The sequence below is a fragment of the Lagenorhynchus albirostris genome, chromosome 12, assembly GCF_949774975.1.
Source record: "Lagenorhynchus albirostris chromosome 12, mLagAlb1.1, whole genome shotgun sequence".
Taxonomy (NCBI): Eukaryota; Metazoa; Chordata; class Mammalia; order Artiodactyla; family Delphinidae; genus Lagenorhynchus; species Lagenorhynchus albirostris.
In genome coordinates, this window is record NC_083106.1 from 61,221,648 (window position 1) to 61,243,238 (window position 21,591).

General features: G+C 35.3%; 1 protein-coding gene across 7 annotated transcripts in view; it reads right to left on the minus strand.

Annotated features, from left to right (window-relative positions):
* The window catches only part of MANEA (mannosidase endo-alpha), a 117,809-nt gene that overhangs the window by 63,523 nt on the left and 32,695 nt on the right, over positions 1-21,591 (minus strand). For all 7 annotated transcript variants that reach the window (XM_060167904.1, XM_060167905.1, XM_060167903.1 and 4 more), the window contains exon 3: positions 20,938-21,047. In XM_060167904.1, coding sequence (XP_060023887.1) covers positions 20,938-21,047 — 110 coding nt within the window. The remainder of the gene's footprint in view (positions 1-20,937; positions 21,048-21,591) is intronic.

The window sequence follows — 21,591 nt, forward strand, 5'->3', positions numbered from 1 at the left end:
AGGTTTGATGTCATGTTTTTTACAGTAATCCACAATCTGAGTGGCTTTCAAAGACAAACACTTGTTTATTGCACACAGGTCTATGGACTGGCTATGCTGGCTCTGCTTGACTGTGGATCAAGTTCAATTCTGCTCCACATGTCCGTCAATCTGGGTCCTAGACAGAAGGCGCACTGGGGCATGCTGTTCTCATGGAAGAGGAACACAACCATTGAAGCACATATAATACTTCTGCTCAGACATGGTTTTCTTACAGTTTTCATACATGACATCCTCTTACATCTCACTAGTCAAAGCAAGCCATGAGGCCAAGCCCGACAACAATGGAGCATGAGGTATACTTGATCTTTCCATAGAGGGGAAGGAAAACAGGAATATTTGCTAAAAATGATACATCTATCAAAACATATCTACCATGTTTCACACAAAAAATTATTTCTCTGTTATTAATGATATAGTGGTAAATATCCAGCTCTGATATTTATAGTCTCTACAAAACCAGCCTACTCAATGACAGTCAAAAGTGCTACAGTGTTTGCGCTAGTGAATATGCAGACAAGTATATGTATAAAAGAGCAAATATTTAAATCTTTTTGAAAAATGACTTACATTTTAGTTTTACTCCCCCCCCAAAATTACTCTACATTTGCTAAAGATAATGTAGAACAAGTAACTAAAGTGTCAAACATTTTTGTTATTCCTGCATGTTTGTTTATGACTTAAAAAGCACTCACCTAAATGACTTTTAGTTGAAGTTAATAAATCAAAATGACAATTACAACGTATTTAGTAATGAATATTATTTAAAACATTATGTAATCAAAACTAATGAGCTATGAAAAAAGCTTAACCGTAAGACAAATTAATTCCTTAAAAACTCTCTATTCCTAAACAAAAAAATGAAAATTAAAAAAAAAATTTTCACCTCAAAAAGTAGAAAGAGAAAACAAACCCAAGCAAAGAATGAGAAATACATTAATCAAGAATGAAGAATTAATAATTATAATCATTAGAATATTTTAAAAGTAAAATCATCAATAAACTGAAGGGCTGTTTTGGGGGAAAGGGGCTAAGTAAATCTATACTAATCAAATCGGGGAAAAGCGCAGATTACTTCCTTGGTTTGAAGATTAGCAAGCAAAAAGAGTTGTTAATAATGGACCCACTTATTTTACATTTAAGGTTTCAGGTGTGATCAGTTATGTACACTACAGACCCCAGTTTATCAGCACAGAACTCACAATACTATTATTCATCTATTTATATTACACTGCCTTAAAAGTTTCACTAATTCTAGTAATTATCATTAATTAAACATTAACTTGTCCTTATATTAGGAAACAAAGTTTTCCATTCTTTACAAAACAGAATTTATTATACTTCATCTAATTATAAAAAAATCGATGCAGAACATCAGTACAACAGAAATCACACAAAAATACTATAAATAAAACCATCTTATGGTTTCGTCCTGTAATTCTACAAATGAAGCAGATAAGCCAAGAAGGTGAAGTAATTAATATAAGATTCCAGAGCTACTCAACCGGGACAAGAACTCCAGTCTCATGGTTCCTGGTCTATTTGTTTTAGCGCAAGGCCAAGAAATTGTTCTAAAAGTTTTGGAAACTATTACCCTGTCTGGTTCCAAATTTTTCTGATCATCATATATACAATCTGAAGCACAGAGAAATCAAGCAAGTTGGTGACTATACCTCTTGGCCACATTCTCCTTCTACACAAAAGTTTTAAGCAGAAAAACTAAGCTATCTTCATGCATCAGAACATTTTACTTTACCTTTAAAAAACCTCCTGAAAGTACTAAAATTGCCAGCTCTCCTGAGTTGTGAAGGCCTCTTATTTCCCATCTTCCAGGATTATAGTAGGCCCTGGACAAAAGAGTGGCCTTTGGACCTGTTCTGTGGAAAATAAATCGTATTTATCCAGTCTCAGACCTGATGCCAGAACCTGCAGGTCTGTCTACTTCCAGATTTCAAGTACCAATAAGAGTTCACTAAATGAAACTAAGGGACATGGCAGATGACAGCTCTTGCCAGTCAGATAATTTAAGAGATGCAGGATTGTAAAGTAGAAAGAGAAGTCTTCATTGACAGGAATAACAACAACAAAAACAACAACAAATTCTTGCATATTTAGCTATTTCTCTTTCCCTAGAGTCCCATTTCTATTCCCCAATAACTACAGTCTTTAAGCTGCAAAAGGAATATTAAGATAAAACTAATTTTTCATATTTTTATTTGGAAATAAATATTTCAACTGTGATCCATATTATCTCTTAAAAAGCTTACTCAATTACCTGTACTGGACAAATCAGCCTGTGTTCCATTAGGCTATACAAACTGCAAGAAGTCTCAGAGTAAATGAAAAACTTTAAGCAATTTTTAAAAGTGACAGCAACCTGAGAACTCAGGGTAAATCGTCTCTAGTTAAAAGATACTCTAATTCATGTTTTCAATAAGATTTGCAAACACATTTGCATTGAAAAAGAATAAACTTGAAGAATGAACAATCTGAGAAGTAGAATTATTAGACATGAAAATTAATGTGCAAGGACACAGAACAGCAGAGTGGATAATGCAAAAAACTAAGCCAGTATCGTGAAGCTAAGATCATGAATAAACATTCCTTTTACACTTCACTCTAAATGATTCTTGTATTACATATTAGATTCTCATATAAAGTGCCTTGTTTCTAGACTCTGTATTATGTTTCACTGATCTCTTTGTGGATACTGATGTTAATGCCATACTCTTAATACCTGCCATTTTTAAATACATTTTAGTATCTGCGAAGACAGGTTTTGAATGTTTAATAAACATTTTTAAAAAGTCTAACGTTTTTCTTACACATTTATAAACTTCAGGGATAGCCTGTCAAATTCTTCATTTAAAATTTCACTGAAACTTTTAACTGGGATTGCATTAAATTTATAAAGTATATTGAAAATAAAATACAAATATTAGAGAATGGCCACTTTTACAATTTTGGATCTTCCCATAAAATTCATGTTTCTCCATTTATGTAAGTCTTTCATTTCCTTCAATAAAATGCCAAAGATATCCGTGTATCTACTGCTAATGTTATTTTCAATGTAGTTTTTCCCATATTTTCTCCTGTAATATAGGAAACCTTTTGGCTTATATATTGGGTTGGGCAAAAGGTTCGTTCAGTTTTTTCCAAAAGATGGCTCTAGTAGTGATTAGTTGTCTTCAACTTCATTCGAAACAGTTTTGTTAGATTGTGTTGTGACAGCTGTCATATCAATGTGAATTAAAAAAAAAAAGTATCAAAATTGGTGAATTTTTGTGTAGCCATTTTAATATTGAAGATGGAAGAAAAAAAGCAACATTTTCAGCACATTATGCTTTACTATTTCAAGAAAGGTAAAAACACAACTGAAACGCAAAAAAAGACTTGTGCAGTGTATGGAGAAGGTGCTGTGACTGATCCAACATGTCAAAAGTGGTCTGTGAAGTTTCGTGCTGGAGATTTCTTGTTGGATGATGCTCCACAGTTGGGTAGATCAGTTGAAGTTGATAGCGATCAAAGCAAGACATTAATTGAGAACAATCAATGTTACACCATGTGGGAGACAGCTGACATACTCAAAATATCCAAATCAAGTGCTGAAAATCATTTGCACCGGCTTGGTTATGTTAATCGCTTTGATGTTTGGGTTCCACATAAGTTGAGCAAAAAAAAACCTTCTTGATCATATTTCCACATGCAATTCTCTACTTAAACATAACCAAAACATTCCGTTTTTAAAATCTATTGTGATGGGCAATGAAAAGTGGATACTGTACAATAATGTGGAATGGAAGAGATCATGGGGGAAGTGAAATGAACCACCACCAACCACACCAAAGGCCAGTCTTCATCCAAAGAAGCTGATGTTGTGTATATGGTGGGATTTGAAGGGAGTCCTTATGAGCTTCTTCTGGAAAACCAAACAATTAATTCCAACAAGTACTGCTCCCAATTAGACCAACTGAAAGCACACTCAACGAAAAGTGTCCAGAATTAGGCAATAGAAAACACATAATCTTCCATCAGGATAACACAGGACCGTATGTTTCTTTGATGACCAGGCAAAAACTGTTACAGCTTGGCTGGGAAGTTCTGATTCACCTGCCATATTCACCAGACATTGCACCTTCAGATTTCCATTTATTTTAGTCTTTATAAAATTCTTTTTTTAAATACATCTTTATTGGAGTATAATTGCTTCACAATGCTGTGTTAGTTTCTGTTGTACAACAAAGTAAATCAGCCATGTGCATACATATATCCCCATATCCCCTCCTTCCTAAGCCTCCCTACCCCCACCCCAACCTACACTTCTAGGTCATCACAAAGCACCGAGCTGATCTCCCTATGCTATGCTGCTGCTCCCAACTAGCTATCTATTTTACATTTTGTAGTGTATATATGTCAACGTTACTCTCACTTTGCTCCATCTTCTCCTTCCCCCCACCCCCGTGTCCTCAAGTCCATTCTCTATTTCTGTGTCTTTATTCCTGCCCTGCCAGGAATAGGTTCATCAGTACCATTTTTATTAGATTCTATATATATGCATTAGCATACGGTATTTTTCTTTTTCTGACTAACCTCACTCTGTATGATAGACTCTAGGTCCACCCACCTCACTACAAATAACTGAGTTTCGTTTGTTTCTTTTTATATTTGAGTAATATTCCATTGTATATATATGTGCCGCATCTTCTTTATCCATTCATCTGTTGATGGACATTTAGGGTGCTTCCATGTCCTGGCTATTGTAAATAGTGCTCCAATGAACATTGTGGTACATGTCTCTTTTTGAATTATGGTTTTCTCAGGGTATATGCCCAGTAGTGGGATTGCTGGGTCAAATGGTAGTTCTATTTGTAGTTTTTTAAGGAACCTCCATACTGTTCTCCATAGTGGCTGTATTAGTTTACATTCCCACCAACAGTGCAGGAGGGTTCCCTTTTCAGCACACCCTCTCCAGCATTTATTGTTTCTAGATTTTTTGATAATGGCCATTCTGACCAGTGTGAAGTGATACCTCATGCAAGTTTTGATTTGCATTTCTCTAATAATTAGTGATGTAGAGCAGATGTTCATATGCCTCTTAGCCACCTGTATGTCTTCTTTGGTGAGATATCTATTTAGGTTTTTGGCCCATTTTTTAATTGTTTTTTTTTTTTTTTTTTTGGATATTGAACTCCATGAGCTGTTTGTGTATTCTGGAGATTAATCCTTTATCCGTTGTTTCATTTGCAAATATTTTCTCCCATTCTGAGGGTTGTCTTTTAGTCTTGATTATGGTTTCCTTTGCTGTGCAAAAGCTTTCAGTTTAATTAGGTCCCATTTGTTTATTTTTCTTTTTATTTTCATTATTCTAGGAGGTGGATTGAAAGAGATCTTGCTGTGATTGATTTATGTCCAAGAGTGATCTGCCTATGTTTTCCTCTAAAGGTTTTTTTTTTTTTAACATCTTCATTGGAGTATAGTTGCTTTAGAATGGTGTGTTAGTTTCTGTTTTATAACAAAGTGAATCAGCTATACATATATCCCCATATCTCCTCCCTCTTGCATCTCCCTCCCATCCCCCTATCCCACCCCTCTACATATAGTGTCCAGTCTTACATTTAGGTCTTTAATCCATTTTGAGTTTATTTTTGTGTATGGTGTTAGGGAGTGTTCTAATTTCATTCTTTTACATGTAGCTGTCCAGTTTTCCCAGCACCACTTATTGAAGAGACTGTCTTTTCTCCATTGTATGTTCTTGCCTCCTCTGTTGTCAATTAGGTGACCATATGTGTGTGGGTTTGTCTCTGGGCTTTCTATCCTGTTCCACTGATCTATATTTCTGTTTTTGTGTCAGTGCCATACTGTCTTGATTACTGTAGCTTTTTAGTATAGTTTGAAGTAGGGTTGCAGGATACAAAATTAATGCACAGAAATCTCTGGCATTCCTATAACACTAACAATGAAAACTCAGAAAGAAAAATTAAGGAAACAATCCCATTTACCATCTCAACAAAAAGAATAAAATACCTAGGAATAAACCTAAGGAGGAGAAAAACTTGTACTCAGAAAACTATAAAACACTGATGAAAAAAATCAAAGATGACATAAACAGATAGAGAAATATACCATGTTCTTGGATTGGAAGAATCAATATTGTGAAAATGACTATACTACCCAAAGCAATCTACAGATTAAATGCAATCCCTATGAAACTACCAACGGCATTCTTCACAGAATTATAACAAAAAAATTTACAATTTGTATGGAAACACAAAAGACCCTGAATAGCCAAAGCAATCTTAAGAAAAACGGAGCTGGAGGAATCAGGCTCCCCAACTTCAAACTATACTACAAACCTACAGTAATAAAATTCTCTTAATGGAAAAAATTTTAATTCCCTGGAAGACTGTAAAAGGCACCTGAAACAGTTCTTTGCTCAAGAAGATAAAAAGACTTGGGAAGATGGAATTATGAAGTTGCCTGAAAAACAGAAGGTAGTGGAACAAAACAGTGAATACACCTGTGCTGATGGCTTCCTAAATGCAGCACCTATGGAACATCCAAACAGACAAGTGCTCCTGCAACTGAGACAGGTCTGGCTTTAGCAGCTGTGGGCTTTGTGGGCACATTCACATTAGGGTTGGGCCAGGCCAGAGTCTGAGCAGCCTCCATAGCTCCCACAGCAGGTCCAGGTGAACAACTATTGCATGTGCTGGGACCTGACCTCAGTGGATCTGCACCAGTGGTCTGGTGAAAACTACACCTGAGAGTCAACAGGGCCATTTGCTGGCATACCCACGGTTATGATGGGACCGAGAGCAGTGCCAGCAACAGTGTACTTTGTGAGCCCACACAACAGGCAAAAGGTGACATAACAGAGCACACTCACAGGTGAACATCTCCAGAGGAGGAATATTCAAGAGGCTTCTCTCCCAGTGGAAGTGCTTCAATCCCACCTACCTCTCACTGCAGATCAGAAACACAGCTAAGAAACAGACCTTCGGGCCTCTACTTCAACAACTAAGGAGAATACCATGCCCCTGACAGGGCAGTGACAACCACAGAGCAAAGGGGAGGCCCCACTCAATATCCACCTCACACACCAGGGGGAAGACATCAGAAGCAAGAGGAGCTATGATCCTGCAACATGCATAAAGGAGACCACAAACACAATAAGTTAGCGAAAATGAGATGACAGAGGAATCTGCTGCAGACGAAGGAGCAAGATAAAAACCTACAAGAACAACTAAATGAAGAAATAATGAAGAAGAATCAGAATAATGATAGTAAAGATGATCCGAGATGTCAGAAAAAGAATGGAGGCATGGATTGAGAACATGCAAGAGATGATTAATAAAGACCTAGAAGAACTAAAGAACAAACAGAGATGAACAATACAATAACTGAAATGAAATATACTCTAGAAGGAATCAGTAACAGAATAACTGAGGCAGAAGAACGGATAAATGAGCTGGAAGACAGAATGGTGGAACTCACTGCCGTGGAACGGAATAAAGAAAAAAGAATGAAAAGAAATGAAGACAGTCTCAGAGACTTCTGGGACAACATTAAACATACCAACAGTCGAATTATAAGGGTCCCAGAAGAAGAAAGGAGAGAGAAAGGGCCTGTGAAAATATTTGACGAGATAACAGTCTCAAACTTTCCTAACATGGTAAAGGAAATAGTCACTTAGTCCAGGAAGTGCAGAGAGTCCCATATAGGATAAACACAAGGAGGAACACACTGAGACACATGTTAATCAAACTAACAAAAATTAAATACAAAGAAAAAATATTAAAAGCAACAAGGGAAAAACAACAAAAAATATACAAGGGAATACACAGGTTATCAGCTGAGTTTTTAGCAGAAACTTTGCAGGCAAGAAGGGAGTGGCATGATATACTTAAAGTAATAAAAGGGAAAAACCTACAACCAAGAATACTCTACCTTGCAAGGCTCTCATTTAGACTTGACGGAGAAATCAAAAGCTTTACAGTCAAGCAAAAGCTAAGAGGCTTTAGCATCACGAAACCAGCTTTATGACAAATGCTAAAGGAACTTCTCTAGGCAGGAAACACAAGAGAGAAAAAGAGGAAGGGAAGAAAAAAGACCTACGAAAACAAACGCAAAATAATTAATAAAATGACAATAGGAACATACATATCAATAATTACCTTAAATGTAAATGGATTAAATGCTCCAACCAAAAGACACAGACTGGCTGAATGGATTCTAAAACAAGACCCATATATATGCTGTCTATAAGAGAACCACTTCAGACCTAGGGAAACATACAAACTGAAAGTGAGGGGATGGAAAGTAATATTCCATGCAAATGGAAATCAAAAGAAAGCTGGAGTGGCAATATTCAATCAGAAAAAATAGACTTTAAAATAAAGACTGTTACAAGAAACAAGGAAGGTCACTACATAATGATCAAGGGATCAGTATAAGAAGAAGATATAACAATTGTAAATATATATGCAGCCAGCATAGGAGCACTTCAATATATAAAGCAAATGCTGAGAGCCATAAAAGGGGAAATAATAGTGGGGGACTTTAACACCCCACTTACAACAATGGACAGATAAACCAGACAGAAAATTAATAAGGTAACACAAGCTTTAAAGGACACATTAGTCAAAACAGACTTAATTGATATTTATAGGGAATTCCATCAGAAAGCAGCAGAATACACTTTCTTCTCAAGTGCACACGGAACATTCTCCAGGATAGATCACATCTTGGGTCACAAATCAAGCCTCAACAAATTTAAGAAAATTTGAAATCATATCAAGCATCTTTTCTGACCACAATCCTATGAGATTAGAAATCAATTACAGGAAAAACACTATAAAATACACATGGAGGCTAAACAATATGTTATTAAATAACCAAAAGGTCACTGAAGAAATCAAAGAGGAAATCAAAAATACCTAGACACAAATGAGAACAAAAACACTCTGACCCAAAAACTATGGGATGCAGCAAAAGCAGTTCTAAGAGGGAAGTTTACAGCAATACAATCTTACCTCTAGAAACAAGAAAAATCTCACATAACCTAAAGTTATACCTAAAACAACTAGAGAAAGAAGAAAACCCAGACATAGTAGAAGGAAAGAAAAATCAGAGTAGAAATAAATGAACTAGAAACAAAGAAAATAGTAAAGATCAATGAAACTAAAAGCTGGTTCTTTGAGAGGATAAACAAAATTGATAAACCTTTAGCCAGACTCATCAAGAAATAAAGGGAGAGGACTTGAATCAATAAAATTAGAAATGAAAAAGGAGAAGTTACAGTGGACAAAACGGAAATACAAAGGATCATAAGAGACTACTAAAGTCAACTATATGCCAATAAAATGTACAACCTTGAAGAAACGGACAAATTCCTAGAAAGGTACAACCTTCCAAGACTGAACCAGGAAGAAATAGAAAATATGAACAGACCAATCACAAGTATTGAAATTGAATTAAAAAACTCCCCCAAAACAAAAGTCCAGGACCAGATGGCTTCACAGGTGAATTCTATCAAACATTTAGAGAAGAGCTGACACCTACCTTTATGAAACTCTTCCAAAAATTGCAGAGGAAGGAACACTTCCAAGCTCATTCTATGAGGCCAACATCACCCTGATACCAAAACCAGACAAAGATATCACAAAAAAAGAAAATTACAGGCCAATATCACTGATGAACGTAGACACAAAAGTTCTCAACAATATACTAGCAAACCGAATACAACAACACGTTAAAAGGATCATATATCCTGATCAAGTGGGATTTATCCTAGGGAGGCAAGGATTCTTCAATACAGTATATGCAAATCAATCAATGTGATACAGCACATTAACAAATTGAAGACTAAAAACCATATGATCATCTCAATAGATACAGAAAAAGCTTCTGAAAAAGTTCAACACATTTATGATAAAAACTCTCCAGAAAGTGGGCATAGAGAGAATCTACCTCAACATAATAAAGGCCATATCTGACAAACCTACAGTAAACATCATTCTCAATGGTGAAGATCTGAAACATTTCCTCTGAGATCAGGTACAAGACAAGGATGTCTACTCTCGCCACTTTTATTCAACATACTATTGGAAGTCCTAGTCATGGCTGTCAGAGAAGAAAAAAAAATAAAAGGAATCCAAATTGGAAAAGAAGAAGTAAAACTGTCAATGTCTGCAGATGACATGATACTATACACTGAGATTCCTAAAGATGCTACCAGAAAACCACTAGAGCTCATCAAGGAAATTGGTAAAGTTGCAGGATACAAAATCAATACATAGAAAGCTCTTGCATTCCTATATGCTAACAAAGAAAGATCAGAAAGAGATATTAAGGAAACAATCCCATTTACCATTGCATCAAAAAGAATGAAATACCTAGGAATAAACCTACCTAAGGAGGCAAAAGATCTGAACTCAGAAAACTATAAGATGCTGATAAAAGAAATCAAAGATGACACAAAGAGATGGAGAGATATAGCATGTTCTTGGATCGGAAGAACCAATATTGTGAAAATGACTACACTACTCAAAGCAATCTACATATTCAATGCAATCCCTATCAAATTACCAAGGGCATTTTTCATAGAATTAGAACAAAAAAATTTTACAGTTTGTATGGGAACACAAAAGACAACACAAGCAATCTTGAGAAAGAAGAGCGGAGCTGGAGGACGAGGCTCCCTGACTTCAGAATAAGTAAAAGCTACAGTAACCAAAACAGTATGGTACTGGCACAAAAACAGAAATACAAATCAACGGATTAGGATACAAAGTCCAGAGATAAACCCACACACCTATGGCCACCTAATCTATGACAAAGGAGGCAAGAATATACAATGAAGAAAATACAGTCTCTTCAATAAGTGATGCTAGGAAAACTGGACAGGTACATGTAAAAGAATGAAATTATAACACTCCATAACACCATACACAAAAATATACTCAAAATGGATTAAAGACCTAAATGTAAGACCGGACAGTATAAAACTCTTAGAGGAAAACACAGGCAGAATACTCTTTGACATACATCTCAGCAATATCTTTTTTGATCCACCTCCTAGAGTAATGAAAATAAAAACAAAAATAAACAAATGGGACCTAATGAAACTTAAAAGCTTTTGCACAGCAAAGGAAACTATAAACAAAACGAAAAGACAACCCTCAGGATGGGAGAAAACATTTGTAAATGAAGCAACTGACAAGGGATTAATCTCCAAAACATACAAACAGCTCATGCAGCTCAGTAACAAAAAAACAAACAACCCAAATGAAAAAATGGGCAGAAGATCTAAATAGACATTTCTCTAAAGAAGACATACAGATGAACAAAAAACACATGAAAAGATGCTCAACATCCCTAATTATTAGAGAAATGTAAATCAAAACTACAATGAGGTATCACCTCACACTGGTCAGAATGGCCATCATCAGAAATCTACAAACAATAAATGCTGGATAGGGTGTGGAGACAAGGCAACCCTCATGTACTGTTGGTGGGAATGTAAATTGGTACAGCCACTATGGAGAACAGTATGGAGATTCCTTAAAAAACTAAAAATAGAGCTACCATATGACCCAGCAATCCTACTACTGGGCATATACCCGGAGAAAACCATAATTAGAGAGGATGCATCTCGATGTTCACTGCAGCATTATTTACAATAGCCAGGAAATGTAAGCAATCCAAATGTCCATCAACAGAGGAATGGATAAAGAAGATGTGGTGCATATATACAATGGAATATTACTCAGCCATAAAAAGGAATGAAATAATGCCATTTGCAGAGACATGGATGGACCTAGAGATTGTCATACAGAGTGAAGTAAGTCAGAAAGAGAAAGACAAATATCGTATAATAGCGCTTATATGTGAAATCTAGAAAAGTGGGATAGATGAACTTATTTGCAAAGCAGAAATAAAGTCAGAGATGTAGAAAACAAACTTATGGTTACCAAGGGGAAGGAAAGGGGTGGGATGAATTGGGAGATTGGGATTGAAATATATACACTACTGTATATAAAACAGATAAGTAACAAGAACCTACTGTATAGCACAGGGAATTCTACTCAATGCTCTGTGGTGACCTAAATGGCAAGGAAATCTAAAAAAGAGTGGATATATGTATCTGTATAACTGATTCACTTTACTGTACAGCAGAAACTAACTCAACATTGTAAAGCAACTATACTCCAATAAAAATTAATAGAAAAATAAACAAAATAAAAGAAACCCTTTATCAAGTTAAAGAACAATTTTATTAAGAGTTTTATTAGTAATGAGTTTTTATTTCCTCAGAAGTTTAGTATCAAGATGATCATGTTTTATCTCCTTTAAATAATCAATTAAGTCTTATTTACTTAACACTTACATAGTGTTTACCATGTGCCAGACACTAAGGGCTTTACATATATTACCTCATGTAATCTTTATAACCATTCTGTAAGGTACATTTTGTTACTTTTTCCAGTGAGAGATGAGGAAACTGAGGCATAAGAGTTAAATACACAGCTACTAAGTGCTTGAGCCAGGACTGAATGTGGGACATTTGGATTCAGATTTCATACTCTTGAATCCCCTCTTAGATTATTGCTAATAAACACTTCTCATATATAAGTTTTCTTCAGGAATTTTGCATATATTTTCATTAATGAGATCACTGTATGAATCTCTTTTTTGTGCTATCCTTTAGTGTTTGAATCAGAACTGTGTTATCATTATAGAATAAAGTTGCAAGTCTTCTCTGGTAGCCAGTCTCTGAGATGGCCACCAATGCTCCCCATCTCCTGATATTCATAACCTGTGCAGTTGCCTCCCACATTGTACCAGGGTTGGTTTACCAGCAGATAAACCAATAAAATAGGGCATAAGTGACAGTCACTTTCTAAATTAGGTCAAAACACTGCACCTTCTGTACTAAACTCTCTCTTTCTCAAATCATTCATTATGGGGAAGCCAGCTGCCATGTATTAAGGAGACAGTCCTGTGGACAGGCTGCCCACAAACTAAGTCCTGTATATCTGAAACACTGTAAATCAACCATACTTCAATTAAAAAAAAAAAGTACTAAGTCCCATTCCAACAGCTAAAAGAAACTGAGGTCTGTCAACCACCATATAAGAAAACTTAGAAGTGGATCCTCTAGGCCTCCGATGACTATAGTACCAGCCAACAACTTGATTATAACCTTCTGAGAAATCCTGAACCAGACTCACCAGGCTAAACCACTTCCAGATTCCTGACCTTTAGAACTTGCGTGAGATATAAAATGTTTGTTGTCTTAAACTGCCAAGTTTTGGGGTAATATGTTATACAGCAATAGATAATGAGTAAACTTTCCACTGTATTTCACTATCACAAAAATCAACCAGTTCTCAAAGGTTGAACAGAACTGACAGGTAAGATCTGGTGCTTTGAGAAAGACATACACTCAATAAAACTTCAGAATTTTTTTCTAGGATATAAGTCAATATAGAGTTTTTAAACTTCTCTCTGTACAAAAAGTAAAACTTTTTTGTATTTTCCAAGAATGCTGCCTATTTTTTATATATTTTAAATACGGTGATATAAAGCCTTAAATGCTCTTCTATCCCTATAGATCTATTTCCTTTCAATTTTTGATATTATGTCTTCTCTGTGTTTTTCTTTTTTAATCTTGCCAGTGGTTTGTCTATTTTTTTCTTCCCCACAGTGGAAAAATAATTTTTCCAGGCTACTGATTTTGAAGGTTTTATATTTTATTTAATTAAGTGCTTACTTCATCCTTATTAATCCCTCCTTCTAATTTTAGTTTATTTCATTATCCATGTCCTACTGGTATTGATAATCTCAGTGCTATTTATTTTTAATCATCCTAAATTTTCACTTTTGATCTTGTGTTATTTTTAGTTATAATTAAAATTTTAGACAATTTTTTACTTTTTAAATGTTTATTTTGGCCTTATTTTTAATGTTCAGTTATACTGAATATGGTCAGAGAATGCAGACCATATGGTTATATTTTTTGTGAATTTATTAAGATTAATGTTGCTAACTATCACGTAACCAATTTTTGAAAAGTATCCTTGGATTTTAAAAATGATTATTATTCTCTTGCTATTCATTATAAAATTTCCTTTGCGGTGCTATTCAAAATCCTTTTCACCATTACTTCTATTTGTTTCCATGATTCATTAATTTCTGAAAGAAATAAATAAAATTTTATACTTTGAGAAATTTCCCCACATTTGTAACATGCCTTACTCTCTGGGTAGAATATACTTGGTCTTACAACTGTCTTCAGACTTTCACCTGCATTTTTTATGTACCTGGGCGTGTATGTGTTTGTGTGTGTATGTGTTATACAAGGTTTAAATGAAATACAGATTTTGACAAATTTTTAAGCAGCAATTTGTTTTCTAACTACTTTAGAAATATTTAAATTCATATGGTTAACAAAACTTTTTAGTAAATCTTTGACATCCAAGATACTTAGACATGTTAATCTCACTAATTACTGTATTATCTTCATAAAAACACTTTTTTCTTTCTTTCCTGCTAAAATAAACAGTAAGTATATGAATATAAAACATATACAGAATGATAGTAAGGAAACTTTAATAATAAGCTATGATCTAGATGAGGTTTGGAACCCAGAAATTTTTTATGAAAAAATGTATTATTAGAAAAGATTCTAGGGCTTCCCTGGTGGCGCAGTGGTCGACAGTCCGCCTGCCGATGCAGGGGACACGGGTTCGTGGCCCGGCCTGGGAAGATCCCACATGCCGTGGAGCGGCTAGGCCCGTGAGTCATGGCTGCTGAGCCTGCGCGTCCAGAGCCTGTGCTCTGCAACGGGAGAGGCCACAACGGGAGAGGCCACAACCGCGTACCGCAAAAAAAAAAAAAAAAAAAAAAAGATTCTAAGTCACTTTCACATCAAGTTTGAATTAAAACAACTACTCCAAAAATTATAGTTACTATCATCATGTCCAAAAGGATAGTTCACAAGTATTTTATTTTATTATCAATAATACCTTTAGAGGTTCTAGTTCAAGATGGCAATGTAGGGGGAGCCTTAACTTACCTCCTCCCAGGGACACCCCAAATCTACAACTATATAAGGAACAATTTTCTCTGAAATAAACTCCTACATACTGGGTAAACAAAAAAAGACTGATGTTGAAATGGGTAGGAGAGGCTGAGACACAATCTAACCATAAACTCCACTCCTGGCATGGAGACCCATAATCAGGAGGGAACCCACAACTCTGAGCTTCTTCCTGAGGAGCACAGGATGTGAAATCTACATCTGGCACCCCAACTTTTAAGACCTGCACCTGAGAGACAAGCACCCAAAACATTTATCTTTGAAAGTTAACAGGGCTGTTGTCCATGAGACACACAAGGCTATAGTGAACTGAGAAACATACTTAAAAGGCTCATGAGGATTCGCTATGCCTACACCCCAGGGCCCAGCACAAAGGCAGCCAATTAAAATGCCTAGTCTTTCTGTAAAAGAGACTTATATGCTTATCTTAAAGCTTCGGCTTAAGTGGCAGGCACCTAATTTAAGGCATACCTAGAAGCTTACTGAATACTCTCCAAAGACCAAGGAGCCTCCCCCATCTCACTCCAGGTCACCTTATCTTCCAGAAAGAAGCTTGTATATGCATCTGATGGCCTGGTTTTTGCGGCTGCTGCTAAGTAAGGGGGCACTACCTCGATCACCTGGCTCTGGTGGCCAGAGTGGTGGACATTTATGAGTTCCATAGGACTGAAACAAATAGAGAAGGAGTTCGTAACCAGCAACAACCCACAGGACAAAGCAGAGAGGCAACAGACAGGCACCTAATCTTTCTGTGAAAGAGGACTAATATCCTATTTTCATAGCTTTGGCCTGAGGGGAAGACATCAAATTAAACACACATCTAGGGGCCAACTGCAATCTTGTGCAGAGACCAGGGAAAGAAGTGGGCACCTACTTTGCAAACACCCTCCACCCAGCCCCAGGTCGTGGTAATCTTTGAGAAAGGAGCTTCTGCCCACATTTGGTGCACCAGCTTTTGTGGTTTCTGCCCACAAGAAATAACCCTTGATAGCCTGGCTCTGGTGGCTAGTGGGTATTGTGTTCATGGGTCTAATGGGATGGCACAAAGGAAGAAACGGTTCTTAACTATCATGCAGGGCTCAGTACAGAGGAAGCAGAATGAAATATCCATCTCCCAGGCTTCCATGGAAAGAGGTATATATGTATAACTTAAAAGCTGCTGCCCAAAGTCTGGCTTCCAATCAGCCTGAATTTAGGTGCTGACTGAGATCCTCCCTTTTAGGACACTGGCAGGTCTTGGGAAACCCTCAATGGCTGGGAGCCGCTAAGAACCAAGTAGGTAGTTTGGACAATCACAAGGATATGAGAGACAGCCAAGAAATAGGACAGGGTTAAACGTTAAGGTTCATCTCCTACATGAGGCAACGCCTTCAAGACTGGGAGAAGAGGTTGTTTCATCTAATACATAGAAACCAACACAAAATGTCAGGGAAACTAAAAAAACAAAGGAATATGTTCCGAATAAAAGGCCAAGATAAAAACTTCAGGAAAATACTTAATGAAAAAGAGATACATGATTTACATGACAAAAAATTCAAAATAAGTAATAAATATGCTCACCAACGTCAGAACAAAACATGAAAGAAGTGAGAATTTCAAGAAACAAAATAAAGGAAAGTACTCTACAGAAATGATGAAGTTGAAGAATACAACAACTGTACTGACAAATATGAGGGTTCAAAAGCTGACTAAGAGCAAAACAAAAGATCAGTGAACTCAAAGACAGGGCAGTTTAACTCCTCCAACTAGAGCAGCAAAAAGAAAAAGGGATAAAAAAGAGCAAAGATAGTTTATGGAATTTATGGGAAAACATCAAGAGGACCATTATTCGCATCAGGTTCCCGGAATGAGGAGAGAAAAAGGGCAGAAAATTTATGTGAAGAAATAGTGGCTGAACACTTCCCTAATTAGGGGAAGGAAACAGCATCCAGATTTATTTATATATATAATATAAATAAATCGTCAAAACTTAAAAGCAAGGACAGACTGTATGAAGAAGCAAGAGAAAAACAACTTCTTATACACAAGGGAATCCCCAAAAGACAATTAGCATATTTTCCAGCAGAAAAATTGTAGAAGGATGTGGCATGATATATTTAAAGCTCTGAAAAAATTAAACTGCCAACCAAGAATACTCTACATGGTAAAGTTATCCTTCAGAATTGAAGGAGATATAAAGAGTTTTCCAGAAAAATAAAACATAGAGTAATGACCAATAGCCCAGTCCTATAAGAAATGTTAAAGGGACTTTTTAAGCTGAAACAAAAGGGTGCTAGACAGTAAAAGGAAAAAAATACAAATATATAAATCTCACTGGTAAAAATTAACATACAGTAAAATTTAGAAAAACCTAATGTTGTAAACGTGATAAATTAATCACTTATACAAACACTAGTATGAAGGTTAAAAGACAAACAGTAAAAATAACTATAACTGCAATAATTTGATAGTGAATATGCAAGATAAGATGATGTAAATGGTGACTTCAAAAATATAAAATGGGGGTAAGTAAAAATGTAGAGCTTTAGACTGTTACCAAATTTGTTATTGACTTAAAACAGACTATTATAAATATAAATTGTTTTATGTCAGCATTATGGTAACTACAGAGCAAAAACCTAGATTAAGTACACAAAAGATAAAGAGAATGGAATCTAAGACTGCCACTACAGAAAATCATCAAATCACAAAGTAGGAGATCAAGAGAAGTAGAGAGGAAAAAAGAAATTACAAAACGGCTATAAAACAATAAACAAAATGGCAATAACTCCATACCTATCAATAATTAAGTGTACATGGACAAATTCTGGGAAAACAAACAAACAAGCAAGCAAAAAACCCAGAGAATAGCTAAACAGATTTTTTAAAAGTCATCTATATCTTACCCACAAGAGTCTCACTTAGATGTACAAACACATGCAGTCTGAAAACGAAGGGATGGAAAAATATATCCCATGCTCTTGGAAACCAAAAGAAAGCTGGGGTGGCAATACTTACATAAGACAAAGAAGAACATAAAACACACTGTAATACGAGACAAAGAACAAAGTAGGTCATTACATAATGCTAAAGGGATCAATACAATAAGAGGATATGACATTTGTAAATATTTATGCACCCAACATAGGAGCATCCAAATATAAAAGCAAATATTAACAGACCTAAAGGGTAAAACAGCCATACAATAATAATAAGGGACTTTAATACTCCACTGACAACGCAAATGGATATATTCTTAGAAACATACCACCTTCCAAGGCTGAATCATGAAGAAACAAAATCTGAGCAGACTGATTACTAGAAGGGAGATAATCAGTAATCAAAAACTTCCAACAAACAAATCCAGAATCAGACTGCTTCACTAGTGAATTCTACCAAATATTCAAAGAAGAATTAATACGAATCTTCTCAAATTCTTCCAAAAATTAGAAAAGAAGGGAACACGTCCAAACTCATTTCATGGGACAAGCATTACCCTGACACCAAAACCAGTCAAGACACCACAGTAAAGAAAATTACAGGCCAATATTCATGATGAACAGAAATGCAAAACTCCTCAACAAAATATTAATAAGCTGAATTCAACAATACAACAAAAGTATCATATGCTCTGATCAAGTGGAATTTATTCCAGGGGTGCAAGGATGGTTTAACACCCTCAAATCAATCAATGTGATACACACCATTCACAAAATAAAGGATAAAAGTCATGTGATCATCTCAAAAAAGCATTCAACAAAATTTAACACCCATTCATGATACAAACTCTCAACAAAGTGAGTATAGAGAAAAAGTACTTCAACAAAATAATGGCCATATATCACAAGCCTCCAGCTAAAATCATACTCAAGGGAGAAGAGTCGACTGTTTTTCCTCCATGATCAGCAACAACTCAAGGATACCCACTCTCACCACTTTTATTCAATAAAGCATTGGAACTCCTAGCCAGAGCAATAATGCAACAACAATAACAAATGAAAGGCATTTGTTAAAATAAACAAATTCAATAAGCTTGCAGGATACAAAATCAATATACACAAATCACTTGCATTTCTATTCACCAATTATGAACTCAGAAAGATAAATTAAGGAAACAATCCTATTTATTGTACAACTGCATCAAAAAGAATAAGATACCTAGAAATAAGCTTAACCAAGAACATGAAAGATCTGTACACTGAAAATCATAAGATGTTAATAAACGACATTAAAGAAACAGAAATAAATGTTAAGATAGCCCACACTCACGGATTGGAAGAATTAATTTTGTTAAAATGTCCATACTACCAAAAGCAATCCATAGATTCAATGCAATCCCAAAGGCATTTTTCACAGAGATAAAACATACAATCCTAAAATTAGTATGGAACCACAAAAGACCCTAAAGCCAAAGCAATACTGAGAAAAAAGAACAATGCTGGAGGCATCACACTCCCTGATTTCAAACTATATTACAAAGCTATACTAATCAGAACATAAAAACAGACACATAGATCACTGGAACAGAATAGAGAGCCCAGAAATAAGCCCAGGCACCTATGGTCAATTAATAACAAAGGAGCTAAGAATATACAATGGGGAAAGGACAGTCTTTTCAATAAATGGTGTTGGAAAAACTGAGCAGCCACATGCAAAAGAATGAAACTGAACCACCATCTTACACCATACACAAAAATTACCTAAAAATGGATTAAATTCTTAAGCATAAGACCTGAAACCATAAAACTCTTAGAAGAAAATAAAGGTAGTAAGCTCCCTGAAATTAGTGTTGGTAATGATGTTTTGGATTTGACACCAAAACCAAAACAACAAAAGCAAAAATAAACAAGTGGCACTACATCAAAAAAGCTTCTATACAGCACAGGAAACCACTAACAAATGAAAAGGTAACATAATAGATGGGAGAAAATATCTGCAAATCATGTATCTGACAAGGGGTTAATATGCAAAATATATAAAGGACTCCTACAACACATTAGCAAAAAAAAATCTGATTGAAAAATGGGCATAAGTTCTGAATAGACATTTTTCCTAGGAACACGTACAGATGGCCAACAGGTACTTGAAAAGGTGCTCAACATCACTAATCATCAGGGAAATGCCAATCAAAACCACAATGAGATATTACCTCATACCTGTTTGAATGGCTATTAACAGAAACACAAGAAATAAGAAGTGTTAGCATGTGGAGAAAAGGAAACCCTTGTGCACTTTTGGTGGAAATATAAATTCATGCAGCCACTATGAAAACAGTATGGAGTTTCTTAAAATAATTTAAAATAGAATTATATTTTCCTGCAATTCCCCCTCTGGGTACTCATCCAAAGGAAGCAAAAAGACAAATACCATATGATCTCACTTATATATGGAATCAAAAACAAAACAAAGCAACACCAAAAAACCCCACAAAAAGAAAACATAAAACAACCAATTCATAGATACAGAGAACAGATCTGTAGTTGCCTGAGACAGGGGGTGGGTGAAGTGGGTGAAGATAGTTAAAAGGCACAAACTTCCAGTTATAAAATAAGTAAGCCTCCAGGATGTAAAGTACAGCTTGATAACTACAGTTAATAATACTGTATCATATATTTAAAAGATGCTAAAAGAATAGAACTTAAAAATTCTCATCATAGGAAAAAAAAATTGTAACTACATGTGGTGATGGAAGTTAACTAGACTAACTGTGATAATCATTTCACAATATATACATATATCAAATCATTATGTTGAACACAAACTAATCTAATGTTATATGCCAATTACATCTCAATAAAATAAATTAAATTAAATACCTTCAGATTATATTTATGAGCTTTATCCAAAATAGTTGGTACCAAGTTATCAGTAGGTTCTCCATTCTCATCATTTGAGTCAGGTGGGTACCAAGATAGGGCTAGTACACCTAATAGAAACAACCAAAAAGAAAAGAAAAATAAACACAGGAACAGAAATGAGGTATTGTTAAAAAAATAAAGGTATTGGTAAAAAATACAGGTATTGTTAAAAAAAAAAATACGGCAGAATAAGGACCAAATTGTTAACAATAAAAAGAAACATATTCTCAAATAATGTTGTTTTGTTACTTTACTTAGATACCACTTAAGTTTATTTGATTACTTTGTATACTCAATACTTTAAACTTTTTATCAGGCATCGGTATCTTTTAATTAATTAGTAGATTTTACTTTCTAGAATAAGTTTTATATTTACAGAAAAATTATACATAAAGTACAGTTTCTATCTTCTCTTCTGCTACTCACCATCCCCCCATGCCACACAGTTTCTGTTAGTATTAACATCTTACATTAGTGTAGTAAACTTGTTACAACTGATGAACCAATGTAGGTATATCATTAACTAAAGCCCAGAGTTTACATTAGGGTTCCCTCTTTGTATTGTACAGTTCTATGGCTTTTGACAAATGTATAGTGTCATGAACTGACTAT